The sequence below is a fragment of the Trichomycterus rosablanca genome, chromosome 11 (genome assembly GCF_030014385.1).
Source record: "Trichomycterus rosablanca isolate fTriRos1 chromosome 11, fTriRos1.hap1, whole genome shotgun sequence".
NCBI lineage: Eukaryota > Metazoa > Chordata > Actinopteri > Siluriformes > Trichomycteridae > Trichomycterus > Trichomycterus rosablanca.
In genome coordinates this window covers 13,331,903-13,345,693 of record NC_085998.1, presented here as the reverse complement: position 1 = coordinate 13,345,693, position 13,791 = coordinate 13,331,903, and the positions used below count along the sequence as shown (strand labels likewise).

Here is a 13,791-nt window from a genome sequence, read left to right as displayed (position 1 = left end):
AACAACATAACAGTAAGAAATAAAGTATTGAAGCATTGTTAGCAATATAACAGCAGCTGTGCATACAGATGTACAGTAGCTGTAAACATACTTGGGGATTTACCTATTGAAGGATGTTTCTACATGTGTGAATACAAATAAGGGATGAAGGGAATGTGAAGTGACCACCTTTTTGTTCCATTTTACCTGGATTAAACCTGTGAACAGACTAGGTGAGCTAGCAAAAACATCCTGATGTCAATCTCACAACAAGAGAGACAGAGAGTGAGAGAGAAGTAGTGCATCCTTATTGGCATTAGCAGGACTTCACCTGCTTCTAAAACATTCAGCGACCTCTGCCATGATAATGAGAATAGCATGGCATGTGGAAGTCACAGCAGGAGGGAGGAAGGGAGGGAGAGGGGTGTCAATAGGGACAGAATCTGACACGTGGTGCTGAGAGACAATCTTCCAAAGCCACAGTTGCTAATGTGGAGAGAAAGACAGGTGGTGGCGTAACACACTGACCCACACAGGTGGATTAAGGTGTGCTTAACCCGCGAGTTCTGCAGTGTGTGTTCTCTCTCTCACCCACGCAGTGCTACTGACACAGCTGATGCTGTTCACCCTGCTGGTGTCAGTGACCATAACGACTAATAACAATAATCATTGTCTTCCCATTCCTAAACCTTACTTATTGCTAAGAAAGGTGAAGCGGTTTGTGAACTTTCAGTTTGGTGTGAACTTTGACCTCTGTTTGTTCGATGGTTATGTACTTATGTGTGCTGTACTATAATACACTTCCTTTAAGTGTGACCAGAAAGGAAAGGATGCCCATTCTTCTTAAATGTGGCTCCTCTTCCTTCTCTCTTCCCATGATGCTCTGTGTTTGTTTTACCCTCTTCTTTCATTGTTTTGTTTGTTGTGCTCCTAAACATTTTTTATATAGGATGAAGACGGCTGGTGTTAGAACTCACAACACATACACAAACAATTCTAAACATACACACTTACACACACACACAAGCACTGTCGCCTCACAGCACGAAGGTCCTGGGTTTGATCCCCAGGTGGGGCGGTCCAGGTCCGGGTACTCCAGTTTCCTCCCACAGTCCAAAGACATGCAAGCGAGGTGAATTGGAGATACAAAATTGTCCATGACTGTGTTTGATATAACCTTGAGAAGTGATGAACCTTGTGTAATGAGTAACTACCGTTCCTGTCATGAATGTAACCAAAAGTGTAAAACATGATGTTAAAATCCTAATAAACAAACAAACACACACTTTTGTCTGGTACAAAAGATGATTAATGTTACTTTGGAATTAATTTCTTGTTCTTCTTTGCTTGGACGCTCTGCTTCCAGTCCTCTCAAGGAGGTGGTCATCGAACGCTGCTATATGGCCACGCCATTCTGCTGAGACACAGCCATTCTGGCATGGTGAGACACAAACCAGACCTCTGTCCTGTATTGTCTTTAATGTTGTTGAAAAATAGATTTTGTTTTATTTACAATGTATTTACATTTACAAATTATTTACATTTGGGGTTCTTAAACCTGACCCCCTGTCATGATAAAAAAAAAACCTTCAAAAAATGTGAGCTCACATTCCCAGTATACATAAATCTTAATCGTGGATAATTAATGCTATAGATGTCTATTTTTTCTGCCTTTCCCCCCAATTTTCTCCCCTAATCTAGTCGTGTCCAATTACCCCCATTGCATTCCCACTGCTGACTGAGGACGCTTCTTATCTGACACATGCCCCCTCCGACACGTGCTCAGTACAGACTGCATTTTTCACCTGCACGAGTCGAGTTCATATATACCGATCAGCACTGTGCACGGAGAGCCACACCCTGATCAGCATTATTCCTCAGCCCTGTTCAGGTGCCATCAGTCAGCCAGCAGGGGTCGTAATTGCACCAGTTATGAGGACCCGTGATCCGGCTTGCCCCTAACCCTATGAACAACAGCCAATCAATGTTCATTCAGCCGCCCAGCCCAGCCGGGTGGCAGAGCTGAGTTTCGATACGATGTATTCGAAAACCCAGCTCTGGTATGCTAGCGTATTTTACCGCTGCGCCACCTGAGCGGCGCTATAGATGTTTATTTAGATGTTTGGGCTGGCTAGTCGTAGCAGTTTGTTAAAATGCATAGGTTGCTGATGGATATAATAATCTTACCCATTATCAAAAGGTCTGTCTATTCCATAAGGGCTGCATATTTAGGGTAGCATCTGCATCCCTTTAGCTATGACATGCTTATATATTCTTTCATTCTGGTAAACATAGTCGGTCTTGAAGTAAATTATCCTGTTTGTAGATGTAGTGATGTAGGTGCTCGGGTGGTGTGGTGGTATAATACGTTAGCCCACCAGGGCTGAGATCTGGAGCTCTCGAGTTCAATCTCAGCTCTGCTATCAGCCGGCCAGGTGCTTACACAGACACAGGATTGGCTGTGTGTCTGTAAGGGGCAGGACAATGCCTGACCTGGGTTTTCTCCTAACTGCTACAATTGTGGCCTCTGCTGGCTAATCGATGGTGACTGCACAATGAGACGGGGGATTATGGGGATCGGTGCGTGACTCTCCGTGTACGAAACTGATCCCCATATGAAAACGCCTCGTGCAGGTGAAAAAATGGGTCGGTACTGCACACGTGTCAGAGGGGCGTGTGGCGGTTGCGATTCTCCTGTGAAAAAATTAAACCTTTTAAACAAAGAAATGTTTAATGTTAAATGTTTAAATTAAATACCAGTTTAAAAACCACTGATTTGAATAACTGACTGTCTCTTTTAACATGCTGTCATGTTTAAATTGTAGTATCTCAGTTGCCTGACCACATCACGTTCACTCACGGACAAGCTGGCCTTTGATGTGGGCTTGCAGGAGGACTCTACAGGTACTTCTAACATACCCACTGACACCAGCATTCTATGCTTATGGATTTTGGGTGGGGATTGGAGTTGTCTGATAGGTTATCACGAATAAAATATATATAGCTCAGCTAATTTCTTCTACTGTGTGACCAGTGTAGTGACCCTTCCACTAGTGGATTTGTAATGATTCTTTAATTCATGTTTCTATGCATATGAACATGTGACTTAGGTTTTGCCATTCTTTGAAATGTTAAAATGTGCACTAACTATTTTGCATATTATTAGGCGAGGCATGCTGGTGGACTATCCATCCAGCCTCTAAGCAGAGGTCAGAAGGTGAGAAGGTCAGAGTAGGAGATGACCTCATCTTGGTTAGCGTGTCCTCCGAGAGATACCTGGTATGAAACTCGTCGATGTTCTGTCTTCTTCCTGTATTGTAGTTATGTGATGTGTGTGTAAGCTTAGTTTTTTTGTCCTTCTGCAGCACCTGTCCTATGCCAGCGGGGACTTAATGGTGGACGCCTCGTTCATGCAGACTCTGTGGAACATGAATCCAGTCTGTTCAGGATGTGAACTTGCAGAGGGTAAACTATTACTTAGTTCCTATAATTAAAGATAGGTTTATGATTCAAAAATGCCATATAAACCATATTTATAAAGACTGAAGCAATCAACATCACTGAAGCAATCATTTTTTCCTGCTTTAAAAGCTATGCAGCACGGTGGCTCTGTGGGTAACACTGTTGCCTTACAGCATTAAGGTCCTGGGTTCGATCCCCAGGTGGGGTGGACTGGGTCCTTTCTGTGTGGAGTTTGCATATTCCCCCGTGTCTGCGTGGGTTTCCTCCGGGAGCTCCGGTTTCCTCCCACAGTCAAAACACATGCAAGTGAGATGAATTGGAGATGCAAAATTGTCCATGACTGTGTTTGACATGAAACTTGTGAACGGATGTATTTTGGGTACCAAGAACCAGGCTTTTGTGGTGTTAAGTGCTTTGCATTCCAAAGCCATTAAAGTGTGCAGTGATCTGCTGAGGACTTTTGGGAGGATTTTTCCTCCTGGGAGGAATATCCAGTTCCCCAGTTTCCACTGCTGGAAAAAGTAGGACCGTCCCCAAAACTCAGCCCTGTTAACACACGTGCAGTTGCCAACCGCTTTTTTTCATTGAACCTGGATCTCAGGGGTGGTTGACCAGCACATTCAGAATGTTGTTTTAAAATGTTCATTCACACATGCCTACATTATTTTTAGGTTGAGAGGAAAATCTGTTGAAACAGTGTTAAAAATGCGTCTCCTGGTCAGCCCAAAATAAATCCTAGTATGTATTTGAGTATTTAGGTCAAATGTGTGTGTGGGCCCTTAGTGATTTAGCATTTTTTAAAAGCAAAATAGCAGTGATTCTGCTTTTTATCATTTTGACCCAAATAAAACTTGGTCTATATTTGTGTGTAAGTGGCGTTAAAAAATGCAGTGGTAGCTTGTATGGAATATATGTGAAAGGTTACTGGTTCAAGCCCAACCACTGAAAAGGTTTCACTGTTGGGACCCTAAGTAAGGCCCTTTACTCTCAATTGCTTGCGCTTTATTTAGTCACAATTGCAAGGATAAAAATGCCATAGCTATAAATGTAAAACAAACCTTTGATCATAGTTTAACCTTTTTTAACATTTTATTTGAATTATTATTTATTGGAGTGATTATGTTGTGTGGCAGACTGTAACAGTGGCCATACACATGCATTAATACATAACAATGGTAGGCCTGTTTTGACCACACAGCCATGTGTTGCTCATGCAGGTTAAAAACTCCTAATTACTCATGTAAACAATACTTTTATTTTTATCAACTGCTTTGTTGTGGTCAGGTTGGTGTGGGTCAGAGATACATCCCCCCTTCCCAGCATAGCCTATCATGACTTTGTACATGCCCTGTAGGAGTCTTTGTAGGGCCGGTTGTTAGCAATCCAGGTTTCAATCCCAGCAGTGGTGGTATTAGACCAATAGTTCTCAACCAGGTGGGTAAGACCCCAAAAAATATAAGATATACCAGGATAATATACCTTTATTAAGGATTCATCGAATTTTCCATGAGCAGGAACACAATACCTTTTGTCATCCTCACTAAAAGCGTAGGAATATTATTATAACATGTCAAATGGGGCTCCAGAGGTTTTTTTTTTTTAACATGGGGTGTCTAAGAGGGAAAAAAAAGGTTAACTCACTGTATTCTGCTTTAGTGTAATTTCTTAGTAACAACAAAATGAGGGACAAAAAAAATAATGAATTACAATACAGTTTTCAGAGACTTGTTTTATTTTTACACAGAACACAATATAACATTTTCATAAGGCTCTCTAATCTTGAATATGCACGTCTGTTTGTTGAGATAGATCTGTAGTTGATTACTGATCTTTTTCTTTAGGTTTTTTAACTGGAGGCCATGTTCTGCGATTGTTCCATGGTCATATGGATGAATGTCTGGCCATCTCACCACCAGACCAAGGAGAAGAACAGCGCAAGTAAGATCGAAAACAAAATCACCTCAATAACTTTGGAGAAACATTGCCAGCAATATTTGCTCCATTTTTCTACTTGCTGTACTTATTTCTGGTGTCTGTGTCTATCTCTGTCTGTTCTCTTTGGTGTCTGTTTTGCCAGGATTGCTCAGTACGAGTCAGGAGCGGTCTGCAGTCAAGCTCGGTCTTTATGGAGACTTGAACCTCTGAGAATCAGGCAAGAGAAATCTTCATTACATTTGTTTTAGAATTTAAGAAACAACAGATTCCCTTTCAAATTCAAATTGCGGCAGTGCCACCGGCCTGCGATAGACTGGCCCTATTCAGGGTATTCCTGCAGGAGCCATCGCAACTCTGACCACATTGAAGTTGTCGATAAAAACAATCCAAATACTTTTCTGCTTGCTCTCTGCAGCTGGAGTGGAAGTCATATGAAGTGGGGTCAGCCGTTCCGTATCCGTCACATCACCACCGGGCGTTATGTGTGTCTGGATGAAGAAAAGGGCCTGATGGTACTTGAACCTGCGAAGGCCAACACCAAACAGTCGGCCTTCTGCTTCCGAGCCTCCAAGGTCTCTGTGCATTCTATACATTCTCAGTGATCTCAGACAAGCCATAAAATGACCTATAACCCTTAGAGCAATGACAAACAAATCAGTACTGCACCTTTACTATTGCATATATTATATTGCACATGCAGTTTAATACAATTTAATTAAAATAAATGTATGTAATTAATTAATCATGAAGGGCAGCCAGCATAAAAATGTTGCTAATTCAGGTATGCTGATCAGAATGATTCGCAGTGGCGACCCTTAAATACTGGAGCAGCCATGAGAAAAAAATGGGTAGCTCTGTTACACTTCACTTACTCACTGTGCAGTTTGGCATGCTTTTGCCATACATGTGTGGGCTTTCTCCAGGTAATCCAGTTCCCTCCAGCCTCCCAAAAAACATGTACACTATATGGCCAAAAGTATTTAGACACCTGATCTTGAGCTAGTTGGACGTCCCATTAAAAAAGACATGATATTAAAACAGAGTGACATCTATGTGATTGTTTTAGCTATAATAAGAGCCACCCTTCTGAGAAGGCTTATCACAGACTGATGTATGTCTGTTGGAATTTGTGCCAATTCAGTCATAAGAGCATTTGTATAGCTGGGCACTCAACTGATGTTCCAGTTTATTTCAAAGCTGTTCAGTAGGATTGAGGTCAGGGCTTTTCTTCCTGTCTTTATAGACCTTGAACCTGGAACAGCAAAGGGGTTTCTCCTACATATAATTAATATACTACACCTAGTGCTGGACAATAATTCGATATCGATATATATTGCGATAGAAAATGTTTCAATAACGGTGATATGATTTTTAAACAAATTCGATCGATATGCTTACGTAAGTGCATGATGACGTGCGCCACAGTTACTGCTCTGATTACGCTACCTACAACACGGTGGATATTAGCGGCTAAATAAGTTCAACAGCTGTGAGTGAACGAGCATCCACAGTCAATCTGCGACCAGCCGTTCGAGGGGAAAAAAAGTCTCTGTGACTCTGAAAGTCTCCAGTGCACCAACAGACACACATTAGGCCCATAATCTAATCATATCTATATATCTAAACCAATCAGAGATAGTGAAGGGCGGGACCAGCGTCATCACCGGCGGGCGATATCCCGAGAGAAATATCATGACGGAGTGTGTAGACTATGTGTGAGCATCTGTGCTGCTGTTACAGATGTTGGTTTTAATGTAAAAACATCAATCAAATATCGGTGATAAGAAGACGTGACGTGTTTGTCTCAGTTGTTGTTTTCTTTAGTTAATTGACGTGAGAAGAGTTTTGCACTTCGCTTTCACCGCGACTCTCGACATAAATAACCGATTTGCTCAGCGCTCGACTCGAGAGATAAAACATCATTAAAGTTCCATGATACAAACAAACATCTGTGTGAAATAACCATCAAACCCAGTCTAACAGCTCCACATGTATCTGTGTTTAGCTGGATTTACTTCACGTGTGCTGTTTATATTTCACGTTAAACGTTGTTCGTTCTGTCCGGGTCACTTTTACCACGTCATATCACACAGTTCATGTTTTTTTAAGGCACTTTAAAAATATCAGCGGCAAAAAATGTAATAATGTCATGTGATGTAGCCTATGTCAATAATATGCGTGTCGTTACTGCATTAACCATATGTAATATTCTTATCATTAAATGAGATGTGCAGTTTGAAGCCCTTAAAACACTTGCACTTTTAATTTAGATTTTCTTTTTATTTAATTTATCTTGAGTTTAAATTTCAGCTCAGTGAAGCACTTTAAACACCAACACTTTTTCAGTAAGTTACCTTTCGTGTAGAATTGTGCTTCAAATAAAGAACTTAATGTTGACCAGATTGTTAGTTAATCAATATCAATCAAAGTCAGTATTAAAAAAAGTGAACCTGTTAAACAGGTGTTAAATGCGATGCGGTAGAAAATTTGGGTGCACCTAACTTTTGTGCCGGTGCACCTAAGAAAAAAAGTTAGGCACACCAGTGCAACCAGTGCAAAAAGTTAGTCTAGAGCCCTGAGTGTTGCCAGATTGGGCGGTTTTCCTCCAAATTGGGCTTTTTTTTTTCACTTCCATTTAAAAGAAAATATTCAGTTTTAAGAAGCTCCAGCATTGTGGAAGGCTATTACAAGTAAAGCCAATTTTCAATGCTGATTTGGCTTAATAGTGTTGGTCAGTCTGTATTATATTGTTGAAAGAAAATAAAAATTTGTTTTCCATGCATTCACGCTAGCATGTTCTGGGGTTCAGATGAGTCTCATCAGTACACACATGTTTGCAGTCAAATGATAAAGTATTGCAAAGGAATATCTTTGAAATTCTTTCTCATAATGTTAAGGTTATAGATCCACAGCAACTTGCCACATAAAAAAAAAAGGTATCAGACAGTTTCTGTGCCACCCCTGTGTGAGCAGTGGTCTCAGTCTGGCCACCCCTATGGAAATTGTCTGGCTCCGCCACTGTCCACAGTTGAAAAAGAAGCAGACGAAATAGCTGATAAGAGATGAAGGACTAATTCAGTCATGTATTCAGCTTGTATTTCTTGCCAGAAACCAGAAAAGAGGTTTGCAGGTACAGCCATCCAATTTTGGTGGCAGTTTTTCTGACATTTGTATTATTCATATCGATATCGGAATTATATCGTATCGACCGAAATTAGGAGTTATATCGTGATATAAATTTTAGCCATATCGTCCAGCCCTAACTACACCTGTAAGCAATTGTGATGGCTGAAACACAGGGGTGGTCCAATACGTTTGTCCATATAGTGTAAATGTGTGAATTGGCTACTTAGAATTTCCCCTTAGGTTTAAGTGAGGGTAAATGTGTGATTGCCTGCTAGTTTCACACTGTGTTTTCCAGCCTTGCAGCCAAAATTTCAGGGTTTTTTTTTTAATTCCTAAAAAGCAACTTTTCTTTATTCTTCCACTTTCTCTGAGCAGGAGAAGGTTGAGGTTGCAAAGAAGCGTGATGTTGAGGGCATGGGCATACCAGAAATCAAGTACGGTGAGTCCATGTGCTTCGTGCAGCATGTCTCCACGGGTCTGTGGCTCACCTATGCTGCCCTTGATGCCAAAGCAGCTCGTCTGGGTACCATGAAGAGAAAGGTACAATGCAGCCTCTGAGATACCAGGCCGCATTATTGTTTTATTCTTTATAAATGGATTTTACCAGTCATTTGTGTAAATGTCATATTATTCTGTCTCACCACAGGTCACTCTGCATCAGGAAGGCCACATGGATGATGCTGTAGTGCTGTCACGCTCTCAGACGGAGGAGTCTCAGGCATCTCGCATGATTTACAGCAACACAGCTCTTTTTACGCAGTTCATCAAGTATGGCACCTCATAGCCTAATTACATCTGATCATTTATATTTGCTTAATAAAAGTGGTGGCCAGAATAAAGGAAACAAGCAAAGTAACAAATGAAGGACACAAAAACATCTGCAGCTCGCAGCTGTGAAAGTGGATAGAAAAGGGTTAGCGTAGAAAGAAAAAACTTCTTGTCACAGCATGGCAAGCTGCTTAGAGTGCCTGCAACAACCAAGTTTGATTAAAGTAAGGAAAGGCAGAACAAGCCCGGGATGGCAATGCACAAGTGGCACCTCAACTTACCAACTTGTGCAGCCCATGCTCAGTGTGGGGTCTGCTCTGGCTAAAAAGTGTTGCCTTGCTGGCTGGGTTCCCAAGGTCAAATTAAGCATCAGCATTTAGCAGACACAAGATGCAGTTAACTGTCAGTTAAATTGAACTGACATGTCAGTCTGTACCTCCATGCCACCTCTGCCGGCCATAAATGGCAAGGTGTGAGGACACGACTCTGTAAACATACCTCCAAGGATCTTTACAGCAGGTGGGCCAGTTAGACCAGTGTATACACCCTTGTGCTCTAAATCCATTATGACAAAGGTGTGTACTTTTATCTATTGGCTTCTTGAGTGGCACAGAATTCTAATGCACAAGCCCTTCAATGCTGGGACCCGAGTTTGTGTGTCGGCAATGCCACTGGCCTGTTTGGGTGCTCAACCAGATAGGAATTCACCCCCTCAAGCACTGCTACAGCAACTTCTGGTACCTGGTTGAGTGGAAGAGGAACCTAGAGAGCATAGCAGGATCCTCTGTATGTGTCAGGTCTCTTTGAAGGAACCTGATGCTAGTTGATGAAAAATTCATTCAGCATTTCCACATGTCACCCTGTACCTGAGCAGATGTGTTTCTTAAAATAGTGGGTTGTATAGTGACTTGTTTATCACTGTTCCACCTTTATTTTCAGAAAAAAATGTGCTTTAAGTGTGTAGGTGTTAATGCCCGGACACTAAGTGGGAAGGAAAAAAGACTTAGAAGCTAAAATGTTCTCTTAATGTGTTACCTTGGCTTTTACAGCGCATTATGTGAACATAAGATGATAAGTGCTTCCATTAATTCACTGTGTTTGTGTGTGTGTCTGTGTGTGTGCAGGGGACTGGACTCTCTGAGTGGAAAGAACAGGGCTGCTGGACCAGTGTCTCTGCCACTGGATGGAGTAATTCTGTCCCTGCAGGATCTGATCCATTACTTCCGACCGCCCGAGGAGGAGCTGGAGCACGAGGAGAAGCAGACCAAACTGCGCTCACTGCGGAACCGACAGAACCTTTTTCAAGAAGAGGTGTGTATGCGTGCACACACGTGAGCTAATGAATATTACACTTTATTGAAATGTAACACCTTTACATTAAGGAACTGTTCAACAACACAAAAGCAGTGGCATATCTAAAATTATTAAGGGTGGCACGGTGGCTCAGTGGGTAGCACTGTCGCCTCACAGCAAGAAGGTCCTGGTCCCCAGGTGGGGCGGTCTGGATCCTTTGTGTGGAGTTTGCATGTTCTCCCTGTGTCTGTGTGGGTTTCTTCCGGGAGCTCCGATTTCCTCCCACAGACCAAAGACGTGCAAGTGAGGTGAATTGGAGATACAAAATTGTCCATGACTGTGTTTGAGATTAAACTTGTGAACTGATGAATCTTGTGTAATGAGTAACTACCGTTCCTGTCATTACTGTAACCAAAGTGTAAAACATGACGTTCAAATCCTAATAAATAAATAAATCTAAAATTATTGACAATAACGAAACTAAAGCTACACAAATAATGGACATACATAGACAACAGACATAACTTATATAATAAAACAGAATTGCAACATATTACATCCTTCTCTGCCATGAACATGGCCCAAGGGCAGACGTGGCATTAAAATCGAAACTCTAAACTAAACTGTGCATAGGTGCCCAAGATTCTAACCCAGCAGTAGTGTGCTATTGTAATAGACCACTGAAGTCGTGCGTCATTCTGTAGTCCTCGTTATGCCCATATTTGGAGACCCGGGTCTAACTCAGATTTCCTATGGGAAAAATTCCTACGGCTCTAACACATCCTGTGCTAAATAAACATGTTCAGAACCCTGTACGTTTTGTCCTATGTACATTTTTCTCCTGTACATCACAGGTTGTTAAAGGATCGTAATACTAATAATGCTACACGAAAGCTAATGCTACTGCACATTAATTAGACGTCACTGAACTACACCAGTGAAGGCCAGTGATAGCTCAGTGGTTAAGGTACTGGACTAGTAAACTGAAGGTTGCCGGTTCAAGCCCCGCCGCCACCAAGTTGCCACTGTTGGGTCATTGTGTTCAGCTCTTGTGTAAGTCGCTTTGGATAAAAGCGTCTGCTAATTGCTGAAAATGTAAATGTAAATGTACACCAATCAAATCAACGGAAGAGCGGCTCGCTTTTGGTGAGTACAACCAAAGGAGTAACACCCAACCATCCTTGCTTTCTACTTTAATGTAGCTAGCTGCTAAAAATATCAACCAAAACTTGTGAATATCACTGCACTGTTACACTGGTGAATCGCGCTGCTTCGTGCGGTTATTTAAGAGGCTTATAAAAGAAAAAAAAAGAACAAATTAAGAGGCTTCCAGTTTAGTGACGTCAATTCAGTGCGCAGTAGCATTAGCTTACATGTAGCAATATTCATATTTTGACTCTTTAACGACTTCATAATTCAGAGGATCCAGTGATAATAGACAGAAGAATCTCCATAAAACAAAACGTAACAGCTTTGGAACATTTTTTATGACTACAGGATGCGAGAGAGGCAATTTGCGAAATCTCCATCCATTTTTCCTATTCAAAATTTCTCTTAGACCCGGGTTACCAAATATGGGCATAACAACATGGCGTGGCCTACAAAATGACGACACGACTTCAGTGGTCTATGGGCGGGTGGCACAGTTGTGCTATTAGCAGACCAGGTGTCTACATAGACATGATTGGCTGTGTCTGTGTGATGAAACCCTGTTGTGTGTTGGCGCCCTGTCCAGAGTATTCCTGTGAAACAAAATCTGCTGCGATCTTGACCATGATAAAGCGGTTGAAGAAATAGGGAAATAAAAAATCAGTGTCAAGGTCAGAAAAATACTATCATAATGACACCAAAATGTATTATGATTTTTAGTGTCATTATTCATTTCTGTCTATGCAACACATAACGGTGACAATTGAAAGTATTTAAAGGTATCTTTATTGAGATTACTTCAAAGAAAGGGTAGCACTGTCGCCTCACAGCAAGAATGTCCTGGGTTCGATCCCCAGGTGGGGCGGTCCGGGTCCTTTCTGTGTGGAGTTTGCATGTTCTCCCTGTGTCTGTGTGGGTTTCCTTCGGGAGCTTCAGTTTCCTCCCACATGAATCACCAGTAACTACCTATTCTGTTATGAATGTAACCAAAGTGTGTAAAACATGACATTAAAATCCTAATAAATACATAATAATTGTAAAGAAATATTTTTACTGATTAAAAATCTGTTTCACAGTGAGATGTAAATCTGTTCAGCTGAATCTTGTCTGATTTGACCGTGTGGTTTCTGCACCACTCTGATGGTAATATAGGGAATGATCACCATAGTGCTGGACTGTGTGGACAGGCTGAATGTGTACAACACTGCTGCACACTTTTCTGAGTTTGCTGGAGAGGAAGCAGCTGAGTCTTGGAAAGAAATTGTCAACCTGCTCTATGAACTGCTAGGTGAGTCCATTCACCCCGTCATACCTTATACTGTTACAGAAGTGCTACCGTTTGTATCTTGCCCTATGTGCAGATTAAACACATTTTAAATTGTGTAGATCTTATTTGTTGAATAACTGTGTCTTCCAGGCCTTTTTGCTCATTTATGTAATTGTACTGTACAATAAGTCAGACATACTGTATGTACCAAACACATATGAGAAGGTTTGGAATAAAGAGAAAATGGAATTTTAATAATTGTTTTTGAAATGGTATGTGCATAAAGCTCATGGTCAGGTATACATTGTGTATATACACTCATTTTACTTCTCTTTTTGTGCAGCTTCTCTCATCAGAGGAAACCGTACTAACTGTGCTCTGTTCTGTGATAACCTGGACTGGCTGGTCAGTAAACTGGACCGTCTAGAGGCCTCCTCAGGTATGCACAGTTCTCTCACACCCAGATGCTGAATGCAGACTTACATTGCAGTTTGGTCACCAATACCAGTTTCAGGGAGAAATCAAATCAATATAGCACTAATTTCTAAGAGTAGTCTAAATGAATTATAAAGAGAATGTATTCATTCAGTTTGGTAACTAGCCTTTCATTTTCATGTTTTATCACTGCTTAACCCTGGTTAGCCAGACTCATGTTGACAGGTGTCCTCACTGCTGTTACAAATGCGACCTCTGGTGTTTGGTCGAGTAGCCAGACTGTCCGTAACTGACTGCACACATGTTGAAGAGTCAGCATGGGGTGATCCATGTGGCAGAGGAATTGTGTTTGAGTTAATGGAAATGATCAGTAACCC

General features: G+C 41.5%; 1 protein-coding gene across 9 annotated transcripts in view; it reads left to right on the top strand.

The window, feature by feature from the left end:
- The window catches only part of LOC134323614 (ryanodine receptor 1-like), a 139,989-nt gene that overhangs the window by 34,052 nt on the left and 92,146 nt on the right, over positions 1–13,791 (top strand). For all 9 annotated transcript variants that reach the window (XM_063005180.1, XM_063005187.1, XM_063005184.1 and 6 more), the window contains 12 exons: positions 1,346–1,420; positions 2,805–2,883; positions 3,146–3,258; positions 3,345–3,444; positions 5,283–5,379; positions 5,519–5,593; positions 5,792–5,948; positions 8,878–9,042; positions 9,149–9,270; positions 10,395–10,581; positions 12,865–13,000; positions 13,323–13,418. In XM_063005180.1, coding sequence (XP_062861250.1) covers positions 1,346–1,420; positions 2,805–2,883; positions 3,146–3,258; positions 3,345–3,444; positions 5,283–5,379; positions 5,519–5,593; positions 5,792–5,948; positions 8,878–9,042; positions 9,149–9,270; positions 10,395–10,581; positions 12,865–13,000; positions 13,323–13,418 — 1,402 coding nt within the window. The remainder of the gene's footprint in view (positions 1–1,345; positions 1,421–2,804; positions 2,884–3,145; positions 3,259–3,344; positions 3,445–5,282; positions 5,380–5,518; positions 5,594–5,791; positions 5,949–8,877; positions 9,043–9,148; positions 9,271–10,394; positions 10,582–12,864; positions 13,001–13,322; positions 13,419–13,791) is intronic.